General features: G+C 34.3%; 1 protein-coding gene across 1 annotated transcript in view; it reads right to left on the bottom strand.

Annotated features, from left to right (window-relative positions):
* The window catches only part of Caap1 (caspase activity and apoptosis inhibitor 1), a 52,015-nt gene extending 30,504 nt beyond the window's left edge, over positions 1-21,511 (bottom strand). The window contains exons 1-4 of the mRNA XM_015492484.2: positions 21,082-21,511; positions 19,255-19,455; positions 18,390-18,474; positions 16,931-17,006 (exon numbers count right to left, since the gene is read on the bottom strand). Of these exons, the coding sequence (XP_015347970.1) occupies positions 16,931-17,006; positions 18,390-18,474; positions 19,255-19,455; positions 21,082-21,396 (677 nt within the window). The 5' untranslated portion in view covers positions 21,397-21,511. The remainder of the gene's footprint in view (positions 1-16,930; positions 17,007-18,389; positions 18,475-19,254; positions 19,456-21,081) is intronic.
* Between the last annotated feature and the right edge of the window lie 247 nt (positions 21,512-21,758).

Here is a 21,758-nt window from a genome sequence, read left to right as displayed (position 1 = left end):
TGTATATATATATATATATATATATATATATATATATATATAATTTAAGTTGTTGATGGACCTTTACTTTATCTATTTATATGTGATGCTAAAAATTGTGCCCAATGCCTCACACATGTTAGGCAAGCGCTCTACCACTGAGCCACGACCCAGCCCTCCTTTGTGGTTATATTTTAATCTGTAAATTAAAATTTTTTAAAGAAACATTATTTTGAGGAAGGATCTCAAAAGGATTCCTGACATGCAAAAGGTTTAGAAGTACTACTTTGGAGAAAAGACAAGGATAGAAGGAGGATAGAATGGGATGGGAAGGTAAAACACAAAGGTTTTATTTTCATTTTAGACCTTTGTTTAATGTGAGTATATGTGTATGTGTGTACATATATATAACAGACACAAATGTACACAGAAACACATAAAAATATACACACACACCATTGCTTTCAGTAAGGGTCAACTATTATCTTCAGCTTCACTTTATATTACTGGAGACTGAACCCATGGTCTTACACACACTAGGCAAGCACTCTATCAATGAGTTACAAACCCAGTCTCTTTAATTTTTTAAAATTTTGAGATACGATCGTGCTAAATTGCCAAGGGTGACCTCCAGCTTGCAATCCTCCTGTCTCAGTCTCCCATACAGCTAGGATTACAGGTGTGTGCCAACACCCCACTTCAGCTTCATATTTTCCCTGTGCTAGGCTAAATGATAGGACCACCAAATAACCCCACCTTCTAATCTCCATAACCTATGTTAGTTAGTTTATTTGGTAAAGGGGAGGAGGTGTGATTAAGTTAAAGACCTTGAGCTGGGAAGTTGTTTTTTTTTTTTTAATAACTCTGGTGAGTCCACTGTGATTCCAGCAGTCACTGTAAGACGGCCCCAAGAAGACTCAGAATTAAAGAAGGCAATGTCATACTGGAAGCAGAGACTGGAGTCTTGTACTTTAAGATAAGAGACTGGCCCACAAGCCAAAATATACAAGCAGCAACTAGGAGCTGTAAAATGCAAGGAAAAGGATTCTCCCCTCGGGGCTTCCCAAAGTAACCATCCTGCTGACATCTTGACTTTAGCTAAGTAGAACTGATTTTACTGTCTGAGCTTCAGAAATATAAGAAAATAAATCTGTGTCCAGGTTAAGTCATTAAGTTTGTAGTAATTTTTGACAGAAAAAATAGGAAACTAACACATTTACTAATTAAAATAAATTATTCCCATTTTATATGAAAATTCAGGGTATATAGGAACAAGACAAACAAAATCATGAAGAAGAAATTAGGGAAAGCCAGCAGATAAGATATTAATAGGAAAAAGTTATTTCCTCAAAAAGCTAAACTTTTTTTAAAGGTGGGAGGGGGCACTTGCCTAGCACAGGAGGCCCTGATTTTAATCTCCAGCACCATCACCTCTTCCAGGAAAAAAAAAAAAAAGAATAGAAAAAAAGGAAGAGGAGGCAGTTCAGAATTAAGAGAGACTTAAGAGATATAAAAATCAAAGGTAGTACAAAATATAGACCTTGATTATACTCTGCTTTGGAGAAAAGATAGGTAAAACACCCATTGGACATGTGGGAAAATACAAATATAAAATGGACATCATACAATATTAGAGAAATATTGCAAAATTTGTTGAGTATTATAAAGATGTAATGGTTATATGGGGATTATAATTTTGTTTTCCAAAAATTAAAAATACTTATAATTAAAATATCTATCATTTATTGAAAAGACAACAAAATAGATGACATGAATATGAAGAGTTGTAATAACTATTAGATCTAGGCAACAGAAATATGAAAAATCATTATACTATTCTTTCTACTTTTCTATGTGCTTGACATTTTTTGAAACAAAAAGCAAAACAGAAACTCCCTAATATAGAAAGGAAATGTCACTAACCTAAAAAAAATTTATTAACACAGGAAAATAATTTTTAAAGTTACTTAACATAATTTTAAGAGTTTTAGGTTAAAATAAACAAACAGAAAAACTCCTTAAATTCACCAATCTTTAGATATGGGGCCATGGCCTTGCCTTTAACATAATTTCACAGAATAGTTTTATATCATCCAATTCACATAAACCAATGTCATATTTCTAGTTTTGGCTTATTTAAAATGAAAAAATCTGAATGCAAAAAAATATAGTTTATATTTGTACAATGTCTCTTCCCATCTTTTATTATTATTTCCCCACCACTGATTACTTTTCCACATCTCAACTTTTTGTATTTCCAAAGCATTCAAATTAATCAACTACTCTTTTCATATTAGTATTTCACCTCCTTCTCTTTAATTTAAATAAACTGTACAATTATAATAACTGCATTAGAAAGAAACATGAGTGATTCTTGGTAAGCAAACAATTCATATGGTAGGAAAAATGCACAGCATATTAGAGAACAGTCTTTAATATCCAATTTAGAACATTTTTAACACCACTGAGTTTATTTTTCAAATGAAATGGAAAGGACAATAAATACAATAAGTAAGTTATCAAGAATAACTTCAATTTTTAAAACAAGTGATGGAGAAAGAATAAAAAACAGAGAAATAACCTGTAAATCATCTAACTCAGTGCTTGAGCAGCAGGATGACTCAATTAATTAATTGATGAAAAATGACAATAGGCACAGTATAAAATTAAGGTTTCTGTATAAAAAGAATATGTAACTATTTTGTGTACAGGTAGCTACCAAAACAGAAAACATTGCTTTCTACATCCCTCAAAGTTTCCCACAGAGAACACCATTGGCAGACTGTATACTTTAACTAAAATGAAGATCCCACCTGGTGCCTCTGGAAGCTCATTCCTATGCTAAGGGTATGCTCCAAAGACCTTGGAAAGGTGTCTACCTGCTTCTCATTTAGAAGTAAATAGGTCACAATTTGCTTCAAAATCACACTGGGAAAAAGTTGAGAGGTGGGGATTTAAAATAACATGTGAAGGAGCCGGGCATGGTGTCACATTCCTGTAATCCCAGGGGTTTGGGAGGCTGACGTAGGAGGATCACAAGTTCAAAACCAGAGCCTCAGCAACTTAACGAGGTCTTAAGCAACTTAGTAAGACCCTGTCTCAAAATAAAATATAAAAAGGGCTGGGGTTGTGGCTCAGTGGCTAAGTGACCCTGGTACCAAAAACAACAGCAAACTAATAACATGAGAAGGGATAAAGTGGGTGATAGAAATGCAAGCGTTAATGGTATTACTGTCTTTTTTGTATGTTAAAATTTTTCTATCATAGTTAAACAAAATGAGTAAATGCCACTCAACAACCACATGCATTGCAGAGTGGTTATATGAGCTGACTGTTTAACCACAGGTCAAACTCCCAAGTCTCTCATTCCCAATTAAGTCCAGGTCTCAGGTCTCAGGTCTACCTGAAGCTTATTTTTCTATTCATTGATAAAAGTATGAATTAAGTATGTACTATAGATTAATCCAGTTCTCCGGGGGAACAGCAAACTATACTCAAAATACTTTATTGCATTTAATTTTAATAACAGCCATTCATGGAGGACTCTTTTATTCCCAACAAGTTCAAGTTTTATTCAAGTACAGCACCTGGCTGAATAATACAGTCCTTCTAAAATTATTTATACATACACAGTCCAGGAATACACATTGCTTAAACTGAAACAAACTCAGTACTCTAATGACTGGGCAGCTCCAACTCATGAAAAAAGGCATGGATGCTTCCTATTATTAAAAACAAAAGGTGGTAGTTGTGTTATGGAAGTTCAATAGGAAAACTAACATGGCTGTTAATCTTTGGCTACTAACTGGGCCATGAAACTAGATGGACTATAAATTGTATATATGAAAGTTTATTAAACCAATAAACAGCAATAGAGTTCTACCACAGGTTACTGCTAGGATTCAGCAACTGAAAATGGTCATACAAACAACTCTAGTTGCTGCTTTCGACAATACAATTGACCAAGCCAAAGGAATAGCACAATTCTCGAGAATAAACATCTTACTGCAAATCAGTCATCAAATCCCCTGTAAGTTTTTCTTTTGTTCTACCTTCTCTAGAGTACCTATCCTGACCATAAACAATGTGCAGGAAACAATTCTTCTTTTGAAGAGCGGAATAACTATAGACTATCTAAGAAATTTTACACAAAACTAATCCAGTATCACCAGTAACCATTAGCTTGTAAATTTTAAGTAGTAACTTGCTCTTTTTAGCTGTTGTATTTTAAGACTATCCATGTGTTCTATTTTAAACAATGCATCCATATATCAGATTTACTAAACAGACAACCTAAATGGAGATTTTAAAATAATTCTTTTACAAGGAACTTTTCACTTCACAAAACAATTTCCTATAACTTTCACTAGATATTTAAATAGTTTAGTAAAAATGGTTCTATTTGGCATATGTATTTCCTAAATTTAAGGCCCATTTGGAAGTATCTTATTTTTTAAAAAGGTAATCATTCAAAATTTGAATTTGATAGCAGAGAATAGGCAAGTTCTAAATTAGCTAAGAAAGTAGCAGCAGCCAGAAACAACAGTTCCGGAACACTTACATGTAACTTACTCTGTAGTATAACTTATTTTGAGAATCTAAATTTTTGAATTTATTATCTAAAACTATAATATCTCAGCACTGCTTACTATCTATTGGGAAATACAAATTCATTTCCACTGATATCTCCCTCGATATCACTCAACAAAAGCATATTCATTTAAAATTCATAAAAAGGCATTTAGAGAAGGCAATTCTAAAACATTGCAAAGATTTCCCTAAAGTGTTTGTACTTTTATTCTTTACCTATAAAATCTCAATCCTGATTAGTTCATTGCACTATTCCAGACTTAAATTTCATTATAAACACATTCTTCGGAGCATAATCATCTAACATTATAGCGCAAATACCTGTTCTCATTTTTAGTGCTATTTTAACTACAATAAAGCTTCTCTGCCAGCCCATCTCCAAGGATACAACACTCTATATCCAGGGATATGTATTATCTTATTTTCTTAAGAATGTTATTTTTGTTAAAGCAATTCATCTTAATCTGTGACTTTTGTAAGTCATGTCACAATCCTAATAGTTTTAAAACAATGAAAAATTAGAGATGCTAAAGTTTTTAGACTATGTGCAATACAGTAAAAATTAGCTCATTTGCTTCCCTAAGGTAACAATACCATCACTCACCTTTTTAAAAGTGATGATATTTAGAAACTATGAACATTATTCTTCACAGTTCCTAAATATCATTTTCCTTTACATTTTTATAAGTTAAAATTCATAACTAATTTTGAGTTTTAAGTAGCACACTGTCAAAAATTCCTTATAACTATTCTTAAAAACTGTTTTTTGTTGTTGTTACTTATGGTAGCCAAAAAAAAAAAAATTAAGGTAAAAGTAAGCAAATAATCTTTTAAACAGTAGTAGAGATCAGAGAACTTTGGGAAGAAAATATATTTGAAAGCTGACCTCAGAGGAGAAATACTATTTAAATATATAAAGGTGGAAACGTAATAAGATTACTTAAAAATGCAAAGACAGTTTTAGAATTTTTATAATTTGTGCACAAGCGATTGTGTGTACTTCTGTATCTTAAAACCTTTAATGGGCTGGGTATGGTGGCGCATGCCTGTAATCCCAGAAGCTCAGGAGGTTGAGGCAAGAGGATTCCAAGTTCAAAGCCAGCCTCAGCAACGGGTGAGGCACTATGCAATTCAGTGAGACCCTGTCTCAAAATAAAATACAAAATAGGGCTGGGGATGTGGTCAAGTGCCTCTGAATTCTATCCCAGGTACCAACAAACAAACAAACAAACAAAACTTTAATGGGTTAAAAGGAAACTAATATATATAGGTCACACTCAATATTCCACACTTACACGTTTACCTCATATTGAAAGATATCAATTTACAGCTTCTTGGACAATTCTATTTATGTTATATCCTTTCTGATTAAAACTAAAGGAATATAGGTTGCCTATTAACAGAAAAAATCAAATTATGTATTAATAATACAGACTGCTTTATCTAGACATTTTAAAAACTATTTTTATTCACTAAAACTTGGACAAGAAAATAAAGGTTTATTTTTCAGGAAACAAGAAACTGACGAACTGACATAATTATTTCCAAAGCCAACCTCCACCTTTGTGTATTTTCTTTTCATCTTAGACATTTTATACATTAAATGTTTAGGTGAGTAAAGTACTATGCAGCATACTAAAATATACATATCATACAAAGAGTAGCAGTACTAGCCCCAAATAATTTTTTTGCGTTTCAAGGAAAAGTTGCTTGATCCGATTTTTCAGGCAACTCAGAAATCCAGAATTTGGTGTGATGCCACTAGGCTTTTAAATGTTTGTTGTAAACATTGTTTAGATCAAACAAAAACTCCTATGGATTTAGGAAACCAATCTATAATTTTGGCTTATTGCCCAGGTCTTTCTGAATCAAGTATGCTGTATTATTTTTCTGTTATCCCTTTATCAAACAATAATTTAGTGACTTAAAACAACAAATTAATTCTAGAGACATTCTGGTGGTCATAAATCTAAAGGAACCAGAAAATGGAAATAATGCTGCATTTCTCCTAGAGGCTTCAAGGGAAAATCCATTTCCTTATCTTCTCCAGCTCCTAAAAGGCTGCCTATATTCCATTGTTCATGGCTCCTTCCAAAAGAATCTTCTAAGCACATTACTCCAACTTGTGTTTCCATTCCCAAATCCAATTCTGCTTAATATTACTGATTATCTCTTGTTGCCAAGTACAGACGCTCTTTGACTTATGATGGTGTTACTTCCCAACAAACTCAATGTAAGCTGAAAATATATGTTTAAAATGCATTTAATACACCTAACATATCACAGCACATCAGAGCTTACCCTACCTTAAACTTGTGCTTGGGCCACTTATGTTTAGGCAAAATCATCTATAACAAAGACTATTTTTTCGTGTGATTTTATGTAAAACTGATACATAAAAACATAAATACTACACATATTACTGGAGTATTGATGTTTCCATACATGTATACATAATGTTAAATCAATTAAAACATATCTCCTCAAATATTTACCTTCATGATAAAAAATATTCAAAACCCTTTCTTCTCTAGCTTTTTGAAATACGTACAATATAACTGTTATATATAGTCACCCTCCTGTGCAACTGCACACCAGATAATTCCTAAGTATAACTCAGTATTCAGAAAAAAGTGAAAACCAGAAGGATTGTATGAGGTGCACTTCTGCACCATAATAAAGTCAAATCATAGTTAAGTCAGGAACTGTCTACATTTCTTCAAGATCATCTCTCTGGTTACTAACTTTATGCCATATTTTGACATTCAAACATTTTTAACATTTTTCACACAAATACTTTTTTATAGTTTCTAGGATTTTAGTTTAAGAATATCACTCCTCCACCCCTGTCATAGATTATATAAGTAAAGTACTTTTTCAGACAACTATTTTATCTAAATATTTATTTTTTAGTTATAGTTGGATACAATACTTTTATTTTATTTATTTATTTTTATGTGGTGCTGAGGATCGAACCCAGGGCCTAGCACGTGTTAGGCGAGCACACTCTACCACTGAGCCACAAACTAGGCCCACTATTTTTTGTTTTAAAGTAGGTTTTATGGTTTTCTTTCTATGTTTCTGTTAAATGCACTTGAAAGTATATCATAGTTTTATAGTTATTATAAACAGAATATTTTTCCAATTCCTGATTTCTCCTAGAAAAGAGTAACATTTACTTTCTCTTACACACATTTTGTATATGCTCATTTTATCTAAATCTTTTTTAAACTGAAAACTCTCAAGTACTCTAGGTTTATAATCTTATAAGCTGGAAGATGATACTTTTATTTCTTTTTTTTCAAAAAATTATCATATTACTGTAATTATTCACTAGAATCTCTAAGAAACTGTTGAAATCATGGTTGTAACAGGATTCCTATCTGGTTCTTCATTTTAATTCAAATGTGGGTAGTAAAGTTTTAGACAGATGGTGTTTAGCATTTCTAAGTCATTTCTATTCCATCTTTTTCACCTACAGGAACTATTGCTCAAATTTTAACAAATAAGACTATCAAACTAAAAAGTTTCTACAAAGAAAACAAACAATCAACAAAATAAAAAGGCTATCATATATTTTGAATCCATCCCACTTATTGATTCTTGATTTTAATTCTTGTGCTAAAGGAATCTTATTAATAAGGAAGTTGGGGCCTAATCCAAAATGATGGAGATTTGGGCTTACTTATATAGGTATAGCATCTCTGGTTTAATTCCTAGGTCTTTGATCCACTTTGAGTTGAGTTTTGTGCATGGTGAGAGACAGGGGTTTAATTTCATTTTGTTGCATATGCATTTCCAGTTTTCCTAGCACCATTTGTTGAAGAGGCTGTCTTTTCTCCAATGCATGTTTTGGGCATCTTTGTCTAATATGACTGTAATTGTGTGGGTTAGTCTCTGTGCCCTCTATTCTGTACCACTGGTCTATTTTGGTGCCAATACCATGCTGTTTTTGTTACTATTGCTCTGTAGTGTAGTTTAAGGTCTGGTATAGTGATGCCATCTGCTTCACTCTTCTTGCTAAGGATTGCTTTAGCTATTCTTGGTCTCTTATTTTTCCAGATGAAATAGCTGCTTTTTCTATTTTTATGAAGAATGTCATTAGAATTTTGATTGGAACTACATTAAATTTGCATTGTGCTTTTGGTAGTAAGGTCATTTTGACAATATTAATTCTGTCTATCTAAGAACAAGACAGATCAATCAAGAATCAATAAATGAAATGGATTCAACCTAAAAAGCTTCTTCTCAGCAAAAGAAACAATCAGTGAGGTGAACAGAGAGCCTGTATCTTGGGAGCAAATTTTTACCACTTGCACATCAAATAAAGCACTAATCTCTAAGGTAATTAAAGAACTCAAACAGCTAAACTCCAAAAAGACAAATAGCCCAATCAATAAATGGGTCAAGGAACTGAACAGACACCTCTCAGAAGACGATATACAATCAATCAACAAATATATTTAAAAAAAATGTTCAACATCTCTAGCAATTAGAGAAATGCAAATCAAAGATTTCATCTCATTCCAGTCAGAATGGCAGCTATTAAGAACACAAACAACAATAAGTGTTGGCGAGGATGTGGGTAAAAAGGCACACTCACACATTGTTGGTGGGACTGCAAACCGGTGCAGCATTTATGGAAAGCAGTATGGAGATTCCTTGGAAAGGAACCATCCTTTGAAAAGCTGGGACTGGAACCATCATTTGAACCAGCTATCCCACTCCTCAGTCTATATCCAAAGAACTTAAAAACAGCATAAACTACAGGGACACAGCCACAACAATGTTTATAGCAGCACAATTCACAATAGCAAAACTGTGGAACCAACCTAGATGCCTTCCAGCAGATGAATGGATAAAGAAAATGTGGCATACATACACAATAGAATATTATTCAGCAATTCAAGAGAATAAAATCATGAAATTGCAGGTAAAGGGACAGAGTTGGAAAAATATAATGCTAAGTGAAGTTAGCCAATCCCCAAAACCCAAATGCCGAATGGTTTCTCTGATATAAGGAGGGTGATTCATAGTGAGGTTGGGAGGGGGAGCATGTGAGGATTAAACGAACTCTAGATAGGGCAAAGGGGAGGAAAAGAAAGGAGGGGGGCATGGGGATAAAAAAATGTTGGAATGAGATGACTATCTTTACTCTAGGTATATGCATGAAGACATCAATGGTATGACTCTATGTTGTGAGATATGAAAAATTGTGCTCTATATGTGAAATATGAATTGTAATATATTCTGCTGTCATATATAACAAATTAGAATAAAAAATAAATGAAAGCTATCATATGTCTGATAATGGGTTAATATCTAAAATATATAAGGAATTCACACAACTCAATAGCAAAATAAACGATAAAATAAAGAAAAAGGACCTAAATAAATATTTTTCAAGACAACATAAAAATGGTCAACAGCCGTATGAAAAAGTATTCAACCTCACTAACAGAAAAATGCAAATCAAAACCATGAGGTTATCACCTCACATTTGATAGGATGGTTATTATGAAAAAACAAAAGGTAAGTGTTGGCAAGGATGTGGAAAAAAAAATAACCCTTTCTTGTATGTTGTTAGTAGGAATATAAATTAGGACAGTCATTATGGAAAAGACTATGAAGATTCCTCAAAAAATTTAAAATTAGCAGGCTGAGGCTTTGGCTCAGTGGTAAAGGGCTTGTCTAGCATGTGTGAGACACTGGGTTCAATCCTTAGCACCACATAAAAAAAAAACAGGTAATGTAAAGGCAGGCTGTCCATTCACAACTATAGAAAAAAAAATTTTTAAATGTAAAAAATAGAACTATCATGTGATACAGTAAACCAATTTTCTGGGTATTTATCCAAAGAAAATGAAGTTGTCACTTCAGATATTTCTTTTTTATATATATTTATTTTTTAGGTGTAGATGGACACAACACAATGCCTTTATTTTTATGTGGTGCTGAGGATCGAACTCGGGTCCCGCCCATGCTAGGGGAGCACTCTACCGCTGAGCCACAATCCCAGCCCCAGATGTTTCTTTACTTCCATACTCACTGCAGTCTTATTCAGAACAACAAAGATATGGAGACAACCTATATGTCCACTGGAAGATGAGTGGTTAAAAAAAAAACGTGAGCTGGGCGCAGTGACGCACGCCTGTAATCCCAGCAGCTCTGGAGGCTGAAACAAGAGGATCGTGAGTTCAAAGCCAGTCTCAGCAATTTAGTGAGGCCCTAAGCAATTCAGTGAGACCTTGTCTCTAAATAAAATACAAAAAAATAGGGCTGTGGATGTGGCTTAGTGGTTAAGTATTCCTGGGTTCAATCCCCAGAACCAAAATAAACAAACAACAACAAAAAGTATGGAATATATATTAATATATATTTATATACATTTGCACAAATATACACTTATATATTCATATAAACATATTTATACATATTTGCATAATGAATTATCCATCTTTTAAAAATGGGATCCTGTCATTTGGGAAAACATATGAACTTGAAGGACAGTATGCTAGGTTTAAAAAGTCAGATACAGAAAAAAAGTAGTGCATGATCTCAAATACATTGAAACAGTAAAATGGTGGTCATAGCAGGGAGAAACAAGAGGAAAATGGGGAGCTATAGGTCAAAGGGTACAAAGATGCAGTTACGGAGAATGTGTCTAGAGATTTAATGTACAGCATGGGGATTACAGTTAATAATATTGCATTATAACGTATATAAGAAATTTGCTAATAATTTTAGGTGCTCATATCCACATACACAAAAAGATAACTGTGCAAGATGATGGACAATTTAATCTGCTTGATGGGAGTAGTCATTTCACAATGTATATCAAAATATCATGTACGCTTTACATACAATAAAACAAGTGAATATTATCAAAGGCATAGCATCTACTTTTATGATCATGTAATTTTCTTTTATTTATTGATAAATTATGCTAACAAATTTTCTAATTAAGTCTCCTTGTAAATTCCTGGAGTAAATTGTACTTAGCAGTGTAATCACTCACTTGATACACTGCTAGATTCTATATAAGTTATCGTTTTTGTATCTACAAATCTATATTCTCAAAGAGATGGACTATAATCCTCTCTATGTTTACAACATTATGAGATTTTTAGTATTAAAACTACAGAAACTGTAACTGAAGACATTTTCATCTTTTCCTAGGAATGGGACTATTTTAGATGACACACGTGTGACCTGTTTGTAAATAACAACAGCTGGCATTTATTAAACATTTTATTAGTTGTAAACACATTACGTGTATTGACTTATGTAAGTATTAATTCAGATGTGAATCCTTCTCATCTTTGTGCTTTTCTCAACAGGTCCGTAGCCACCTGATTTCTTCTACATTAAACTTTTCAAGTTTCCACTTCTGCAGAGGATCAATTTAAATTGTATTTTGCTAAAAAAAAAACACATTTATTTGCTATTTTCATGTCTGTGTACACAATTCTACATGTGGATTCTCATTATTCTTTTAAACTCACACATACCTATGGTATGTCTCCTTCCTTCTTAATCACAATTAAAACTATTCTTTACCTATTTCTTTCATCAAATCCAAAAGGAGTTTCTCTATATTCTGATCTTTACAAAGATAAAGTTTACAGAATTTTTATCCTTTGTTGTTATTCTTATATTCTCCTTTATTTAACTTTTACCTTTGTGTTGAAATGTTGAAGATACAGTCAAAGAAGATTTGGAAGAAAAAAGATGAAGGGACTTTCTCCTTTCTATCTGCTTGCTATTTCTGTCAATGCTTTCCTAGCTACATTCTTTCAGTCTGACAGCAATAGCTGGTTCTCTTAAGCTTCTGTGTGGCACTATTAGCTTCATAGGACCACCTGCACCAGCAAGGCAGTTCCCCCAATTAAGAAGTGTAAGCACTCAGAAAGACAGACAGACAGACAGATTAGTTTCTAGTGTCTTATCAGTATATTCAAATTTTCTATAAGGACATACCAGTCATACTGGATTGGCATTCCCCCCTACAGATCACATTTTAATTTCATCTTTTCCTTTTAATCTCCAAATAAGGTTACATTCTGAGTTGCCGGGGGACAGGACTTCAACACCGAATCTCGAGAGGACACAATTTAGTCCGTAACAAGATCTTTCCTCATTATTTCTGCACTTACAGTCTTAAAGGCAAGTATTTAACTTAAAACATTTAATATCATTTCATCATGACTTTCCTAGCTATTTTACCTGCGTGATAGGTCTTCTAAAATTATCTTCCAGGCTCCCATGAACTACACATAATGATTTACATTCTTTTTTTTTTTTTTCCTTGAGGTTTTTCTATCACCCTGTATCTATTTAAACAATTTGATCTTACAGGACAATGCTTCAGCTCCTAATCATCACTAATCTCTTTATCAGTCTGTCTACTAAATTTAGAAATCAGAATTTCTTTAGTTTCTGAAATTATATTTGTGTTCTTATTTTCTTGAAGGTTTTCATTACCTTATTAAAGTTTTCTTTCCTATATTCTATCAATTCAGGGCCCAACAGAAGTTGCCTGTTCTAGCTATTCAGTTTAGTTTTCCACACCCAAGTTATTCAATTCCTTTAATTAATTTTTTGCCTATTTATGACTGACTGTTCCCTCAGCATCCAGATAGGTCAGACTACTGTTTTGAGTGGAAAAGCATCAGGTTATGGAAAACATGGGAATTTTAAGCACAAAACTTGTTAAACTGAATCTTCTGTTGAAGTACAGGAAGGAGGTTTGAGGACTGAACTGTCCCTCTAAGCACAAAAGCAAACAGGAAAGTGTCATACATTCCAAGAGGATTCAAAGGATTCTGCCAGCTAAGGCCTCTTAAGCAGGCTTCTAAGGCTTTAAGAAAAAAAACCTGCCTTTATCCCATGCCTCAGATTTTGCTCAATGCCAAGGTAAATGAAGTTCCCTGCCTAAACTTGTTCTAAGATGTCTTAGGACAACTGAAAAACTCATGTTTCCTTTTTTGGCTGCATGAGTTTGCTCACTTAGGTAATTTTCCTACTCCAGGAAGTAGGAGGAAAAGAAAAGTCAGGTTAAAGGCATTATATTTCCATATCATCTCCTTTTACCATTTTCTTTGCTTCACTTTGCAGAACATTTCCCTCATTCATAATTAACATATTATTAATAAGAACAAACTAGTCAAGTTAGCTCACTTAATCTCTATAATTCTAAGAAACAAGGGTTATCTTCACTTTACAAATGAATAACACTGCCTCCACCTTTCACAAGCAACTGTAGAATCTAAGGCACACAAATCAACTAGGGCCTCTTTTTTCCTTCTGTAGAATGATGATGATACTTCCCCACCTTGTAAGGTTGTTGTAACAAATTCAATGAATGAAGGCATACAAAAGAATTAAAATAGTGCCTGGCACACAATGCTCAATGTTAGCTATTAGTGATGTTTTCTTAATATTCTGTAGCTTAGAAATTTGATTTAAAATATATATATATATATATACTCAGGTCATTCAGAAGAATCTCAATGATCTGGCTTGTAGGAGCTCCATAAGCTTTTGGAAATATAGTTTGAGTATCCCTTATCCAAATTGCTTGTGACAAGAAGTGTTTCAGGTTTCAGAGTATTTCAGATTTGGTGATATTTACATAAACTTTACCAGTTGAACATCCCTAATCTGAAAATTCAAAATCCAAAATTCAAAGCTTTTTGAGCACTGATGTGACATTCAGGAAGTCTGGATTCTGCAGTCCAGATTTTTGGATTAGGGATGCTCAACCTGTATTTATGACTGTTCAACCCACTCACTATAGCACTCAAAAACTTAATGTCACTGGGTGCAATGGTGCATGCCTGTAATCCCTGCAATTTAGGGGGCTGAAGCAGGAAGATTGCAAGTTCATGGCCAGCCTGGGCAACTTAGCGAGACCCTTGTCTCACAATAAGAAATAAAAAGGGCTGAGGAAATGCGAAATAAATTTAACAAAATTATACTATGTAAATGTATAAACATACCACAGTGAATTTCACCTTTATGTACATCTATAAGGTACCAAAAATAAATAGAAAAATAAATAAATGAGTAAAATGAAGACCAGTAAAGGAAGGAAAATAGGGGGAGGGAGGGAAAAAAAAGAGGGGGCACTGGGCCCTGAAATGAAGTAGATCAAATTCCATGCATGTACGATTTTATCAAAATGAACCCAACTATTATGTATAATACACTAATAAAAAAAAATGGGGATGGGGGTAGGCCCTGGGTTCTATCTCCAATACCACACTCGCACACACACACACACAAAGGATAAAATGGGGCACAGATTTAGCTCAGTAGTAGAGAGCTCCTGGGTTCAATGCCTAGTACCACATTAAAAAAAAAAAAAAAAAAAAAAAGTTCATGTGACCTGTCTTATAACTACATTGCATGAATGAGTTCTTCTCAACAGTCATTTTGAATTAATTCATGATTTTTTTTTTAAAGAGAGAGAGAATTTTTTTAGTTTTCGGTAGACACAACATCTTTATTTTAATGTGATGCTGAGATTCGAACCCAGCGCCCTGCGCATGCCAGGCGAGTGCGCTACCGCTTGAGCCATATCCCCAGCCCATAAATTTTGTTGAAATAGCTGAATACCTTTATGTTTTTTTTAAAGAGAGAGAGAGACAGACAGAAATGATTTTTATTACAATAATTCAAAAGTCAAGCACTGTACTGTACTTTGTTGTAATATTTAAGAGAATTAGATTCTATTCTAACTAGGCATCCATTCAATGGCTTTCAACAGTAGAAAAGGTGGCATGAGTGCTCAAGTATGGGGAAAAAAAAGGTATTAAATATTAATATCCCCAAACTGGAAAAAATAGATTTGAATAAAGGGAAAAATTAATGCAGCCAAATAAAAATTCAATTTAGAATTCTATAAGCAACATCAAGAAACAAAATGATGAAGATGATTTAAGAAACTTAGGGCTGGGGATGTAGCTTGTGGTAGAGCACTTGCCTAGCATGCATGAGGCCCTGGGTTCTATCCCCATCTCCACAAAAGAGAAAAAGGAAACTCAAAAGTACTAAAAAGTAACAGGCCTTGTAAAATGCTACTAACTGATGAAGCTTAGTATATTATATAAAGTATTCCCAGCTAAGTATTTCATTTATTTCTTTGGTACTGAGGATTGAACCCAGGAGTGCTTAACCAATGAACCACATCCCAGCACAATTCTTTTTTTTTTTTTTTTGAGACAGGGTCTCCATAGGCTGCAGAGGCTGATCTCAAACTTGCAAACCTCTTGATTCAGTCAAGTAAATGGGATTACAGACATGCGTATTTTAAAGGAAAACCAATAATAAGACCTATTAAAAATGTGCACATTTTCTATTTAAGTATAAATCACCATGGAGCACCCTAAGCAAGATGCATGTGATGACCAAAAGCCATCAATTAATTATGAGGCAATCAAACAATATAGTAATACCTTTTTAATCCTTTAGGAAAAGTAAATAATTTGATGCTAAGTTTTAACATGAAACTGTTCTTTTTGGTGATGCTTACCAGTCTTCTATTAAAAATCAAAAAATTCTAGATTTCAGCTTAAGTATGTACTACTTATTTATATCACTGCTTCTGGTAATCTTGTATTTGTGATATTGCCTGTACAACAAAGCTTTTCTTACACTTCTGGGAAAATGTCAGGCTTTGCAAAGAGAGATACATGTTGGTCTTTGGCAATTACCAGACAATAATTGATTTTTAGGAAGTAATCATCAACAGATATTAAAGTTAGTGAATGAAAGTTTGATATGCTGTAATAAAGCAGAATAATAAAAAAAAAAATCAGCACATTGCTTCTTGATTAGTAAGCTTCCCAAGACTTCTGGCACTTTTGTCATCATAATAATCAAATTACACATACTTATAAGTAAATATATGCATGTATATATGTAAATATGAATATGTATGTATACACACAAACCTATATGTAAAAGATTATGTAAACATATGTAAAATAAACCTTACAAGCTCATCTCTGAAATCAGACTATTGTCACCCAAAATTAATAGACATTACAGTGTTTGGTAGGGTAGGTATTTAATAAATCGTGAGTAACGTGAATAGTATACTCAAAATCCAAACGAGATGTGATTCTGCTTCAGATTAGCATCACTGTTGTTCTATATCTATGTATAATAGTTAATGAAAAATTACTATAATCCTGACAAGCAATTAGGTAAATCTTCATATATACTAAAATACTCAATTATTACAAGTAAACAATTGCATTATTGAATTATTTTAATATAAATAAAACATATCCTTGATGTTAGGAACTGCCAAAAGAATAAATTTTGAAATGAAAATGAAAGTTTTTTAACTTACTGACTGACTAAGTCAGATCCCATCTTAGAGCCATCATCTGCCTCTTCTTCCATATCAGAGTCCATACCATTGTCACCTTGTAAATGAAATACACTATTGAAAACTTGTTTAAAATGTCAGAATCATTTACACAGAAGTGTCACCTTTAAAAGTGATGCATGTTTTAAAACTTTATAGTTGTTACAAGTTTACATTTTCAATTATTTGAATTTAAAATGAATCTGGATGCTTTTTTTCTCATTTCCTTCCCTTCACCACATACACACAATAACATATTTTTATTTACTTAAAGACTGCATACTTACCTATACATCTATTTCCAGAGCTATAAAATCCATTAAACCTCTTTTTTTTGGCAGTACAATGGATTGAACACAGGGCCTCATGCACACTAAGCAAGCACTCTACCACTGAGCTACATCCCCAGCCCTTTTCATTTAAAAAAAAAAAAAGTTTTTTTAGTTGTACATGACAAAATGCCTTTATTTTATTTTATTTTTTTATGTGGTTCTGAGGATCGAACCCAGTGCCTCAGATGTGCAAGGCAAGCACTCTACCACTGATCTACAATCCCAGCCCTCCCCAGCCCTTTTTAAAATTTTATTTTGGGACAAGGTCTCATTTGCTAGGTTGTCTAAGCTAGCCTCCAACTTGCAATGCTCCTGCCTCAGCTTCTTGAGTTGTTGGGATTATAAGAGTGTGCCACCACACACAGTTAAACGTTTTACATTTAAAAAGTTGTTCTGTCTAAAATTGCACATCCATTTTTTGTTTATTTTTCTGTGATGCCAATATTAAAATCTTTGATGTTCCAAAAGAAAAAAAAAATGCCTGAAAATCCAAAATTCTAGAAGAATCAGCATCACAAAGAGTAGTCATACTTCAAGGGGATATACAAGTATTGGCAAATCACAATGAATTCTTCTAATTCTGCATCTGGGTCTTATCAGAGCAGAAATAACATGCAATATGTCACGAAAAGTTATAAAGAATATAAAGTGGAATTAAAAATTATTTTAAGGAAAATCTTTATCTTCTCAGTAATTTTTAATGGTATTTTTACAGACATTTTAAATTTTATCTATTACAGTGTACAAATTTATGCTCTTATCTATGTGAGATTTAGAAAAAAATATCAAATTTATTCTTGAAATTCTATTCTGATATATAAATTATATATATTTTTTTTTAATTTTAGTTGTAGATGTACACAATACCTTTTTTTTTAATATATTTTTATGTGATGCTCAGAATCAAACCCAGTGCCTCACACATGCTAGGCAAGTGCTCTTCCACTGAGCCACATCCCTGTAAATTATATTTCTCAGTACAAACAGAAGATATTTTTCAGTGATTCCCCAAAAATGAATTTACGGTTACATTTATGAGAAAGAATACCCAAGACTTATGCTGAAAATAGTATAAAAAGTTACCAGAATGTAGAAGTATGCATTCTTACCCTCAAGAATCTTCAAGATTTTTTTTTCAGACAGGAGTTCTAATTGTTCTTGGCATAGTTTTTTAATTTCTTCTATTGAACAGTTCTAAAGAAAATGACATTTTAAAAAATTGCATTTACGTACTATAGGTCCAATATCAACAGGAAAACTGCTATCGTGAGAAAATTTTTGTTCAACGAAATATTAAAATAAAACAAATTATTAAAGCCCCAAGTAGATTCACATATATCTTTTTATAGGAGGAAATCTGAAAAACTGTCAGTTAACTCATGCATTTGAGACACCTGATGGTAATAAAACCATGTTTGTTAAAGAAACTAAAGTGTGATTCAGTTTCTAGATATTCTTAATCATAGCCTATTTATGTTACGTCTAATTGTTCTAAAGGTTTAAATATTCAATTCTTTATATACTTTAGATACATGATCTTGGGCTTAACTTGTTCAAATCCTCTTTTATAACTGCAAAATCAAAATAACATATTTCCTAAAAAATATTAAAAAACAAATATATGGAAACTCTTGAAAATTTAATGAAATGTAAGTTATTACAAAAATCATTGTATACTGTCATACAACAGTATTTCTTGAAGTACCACAAAGATTTGTTTACTTCTTATGTAGTTACTACCATTGCCTGCATTTAACAGAATTATTTCCATAGTGTCAAAATTTTTCTAAAATATTTTTTCTCAGCACATTTTTAAATATACAAGGCCATCAATGGCTCTCCAAATTCCTTTTCTTATACCTCTTCTAGTAGCTTGTTTTAAATGGTATCACCCAATTATAAATTGTATTCAGTAACATGATTGCTACAAAGTTTATCTATGTATGAGTACAGTCTGATAATGAAATGAGGTACCTTTAACACATCAGGAAGCATCTTCTGTAACTTCTTCTCTCCTATAATGCAAAAGCATTGCTGGAGCATTTCTTTTTTGTCTGATATATAGAAACTAACTGGTTTTAATGACACAGTCAGATCCAGTCCACCTTCTTCAAGGTCACTGTGCTCTGCCAAGAATAATTCTTTTTCCAAAGTTGGCAAAAGATACTTGGTTTCCTAAAATTAAAAGAATATACAACTCTCAATAATACTACTTAAAATACGTAGAACATGTACATAACATCATAACACTTTAACAAACTGTTTATTAAACATTTCCAAATTCCTCTTTGCACATTTATGTAAAACAGGAAAGAATATTTAAATATTCAGTATTATTGCACAATTAATTCAAGAAATAGCTATGAAGGAAACATATAGCAGGACACACAAATGAAAACACAGTCAACATTTAGTATACTTTTAGACTTTTGGTGAATCAGGATATTCCTTCAAGTAGCTATTACTCAAAAGTTTCATGTAAGCATTGTCATTCTCCTTAAATTCACATAAATAAAATAGCAATACAATGTTAGGAATCATAAATATCATAAGCAGTAAATTTACCATAAGCCACTATTTCTAAAAGTGTTACATAACTTAATCATATTCCAAGCAACCAAAGTAATTCCAGTAATTTAAAACACTCATTTTCTTTTCTGTTGAAGGGACACCACTGAGGATTGAACCCAGGGGTGCTCTACCACTGACTACAATCTTAGCCCTTTTTCAAAAATATTTTTAAAAATTTGAGACAGAGTCTCCTTAAGTTGTTTAGGCTGGCCTTGAACTTGCCATCTTCCAGTGTCAGCCTCCAGAGTCTCAAGAGTTACAGGTGAAGCAGGCTGTAATCCCAGCTACTTAGGAGGCTAAGGTAGGAGGACTGTAAATTGGTAGCTAGTCCCAGCAAATAATCAAGACCCTATCTCAAAGTAAAAATTGAGGGCTGGGGCTCAGTGGTAAAGCTCTTGCCTAGCATTCGAGAGGCACTGGGTTCAAACCCCAGCACCATGTAAACAAAACTAAATAAATAAAATAAAGTACTGGGGTTGTAGCTCAGTGATAAAAGACCCCTGGGGTTCAATACCCAATTCCAAAACAAAACAAAATCAATGACTTCACATTGCCCTTGGGATCATACAGACTATTTATTTGGCCCGTTCAGAAAAATGGCCTTTGAATTACTCAAATATAACCTGTTCTTCCTTCAGCTCATACAGGCTGCCTATCAACTATTATAGTGGAGGCACAAAGAGAGCCTTGCGTATTTTTTCTTTAAGTATGAATTCATTTGTTCTTTAATAAATTATAAATTAATTTAAAAATGGCGGTATGTTAGTAAACCTGCATAAAATATGGTGCATAAAAACATGGCTTTTGTGGAGCCAGACATTGGATTCAAATCTAGGAGCTACTAACAACTCCTGCTCCTTAACCTCTCTGGGCCTCAATTTTTCTCATGTGGAGTTAATCTTAACCCAAAAGGTTAAGATAGAGAAATAAATCGTCTGGCTCACAAGGGCATTGAAGGCCACCAAGCTCCTGACCCATACATACTCTTTAGGGAAAAAAAGGAAACCACGAGTGGAAAGAACCTAAAGTTCAAAAAATAACAAAGTTAACTGTTTCACTAAACCCGGAAACTTGGAAGTTCAAGACATCGGAGTGGGTTCACCATGGCTCAGGACCGTGAACTTCGGGAACCAGTGGACCCTAGGGCTTTCCGCCCCACCGGGTCTAGTAGCCCTCCCTCTTCCGAAGCAGCGGCAGCTGCGGGAAGCGGCGAGAGGGGAGAGCACGCACCTGCTGCAGAGAGCCCGAGACACTGGAAGAAGAGTCGGTGCTCCTCCGTTTCCGGCGCTCGCCGCGATCCGCGCCGCTAGCGCCCCAGCAGCTGCCTCCGCTCCCGGCGCCGGTGACATTTCCACTGAAGCTGGCGTTGCCGCAGCAGCTGACGCTCCCGCAACCGCTGGTGCTCCCGCAGCCGCTGGTGCTTCCACTGCCGCTGCTGGCAAGGACCGGTACGAGGTCCGGGGCCGCGGGGGCCGCGAGTGCCGCGGACGCATCCTGGCCGCTTCGTTTGCGCCGCTTCTCCCGGGAAGATTTCTTCCCCGTCATGATCCCTTCGCTGCAACCATCCGGGAAAGCCCGCCGTCTCCGGAGCTACTGAATCTGACTCCAGCAGCAGCGGCCGGCGAGCGCTGGCGTCGCGGGTTTGCGTCACTTCCGGCCTTGGCGCAGACCGTGGTGTGTTGTTCCTGGAGGCGGTGTCGCGACCTGACGCGCTGCCCACGCCAATTGCGGTGATAAACTGGTGCGGGTTAGGCGCAGTATTGGCGACCTCGTTGGGATTATTTTTGAGTTTCTGCGTCTACAAAGGACAGAAGGTGGAGCTTTGCAGCTGCTCTGCCTTTTGGATACCTCTTTTCGGTGTTAGTACAAAGCAACGGTGTAGTTGCTGGCTCCCCATTGGTCTCTAA

The sequence above is a fragment of the Marmota marmota genome, unplaced genomic scaffold (assembly GCF_001458135.2).
Source record: "Marmota marmota marmota unplaced genomic scaffold, marMar, whole genome shotgun sequence".
Taxonomy (NCBI): Eukaryota; Metazoa; Chordata; class Mammalia; order Rodentia; family Sciuridae; genus Marmota; species Marmota marmota.
Note: the sequence above shows the minus strand (reverse complement) of the source record. Positions and strands in the feature narration are given on the sequence as shown.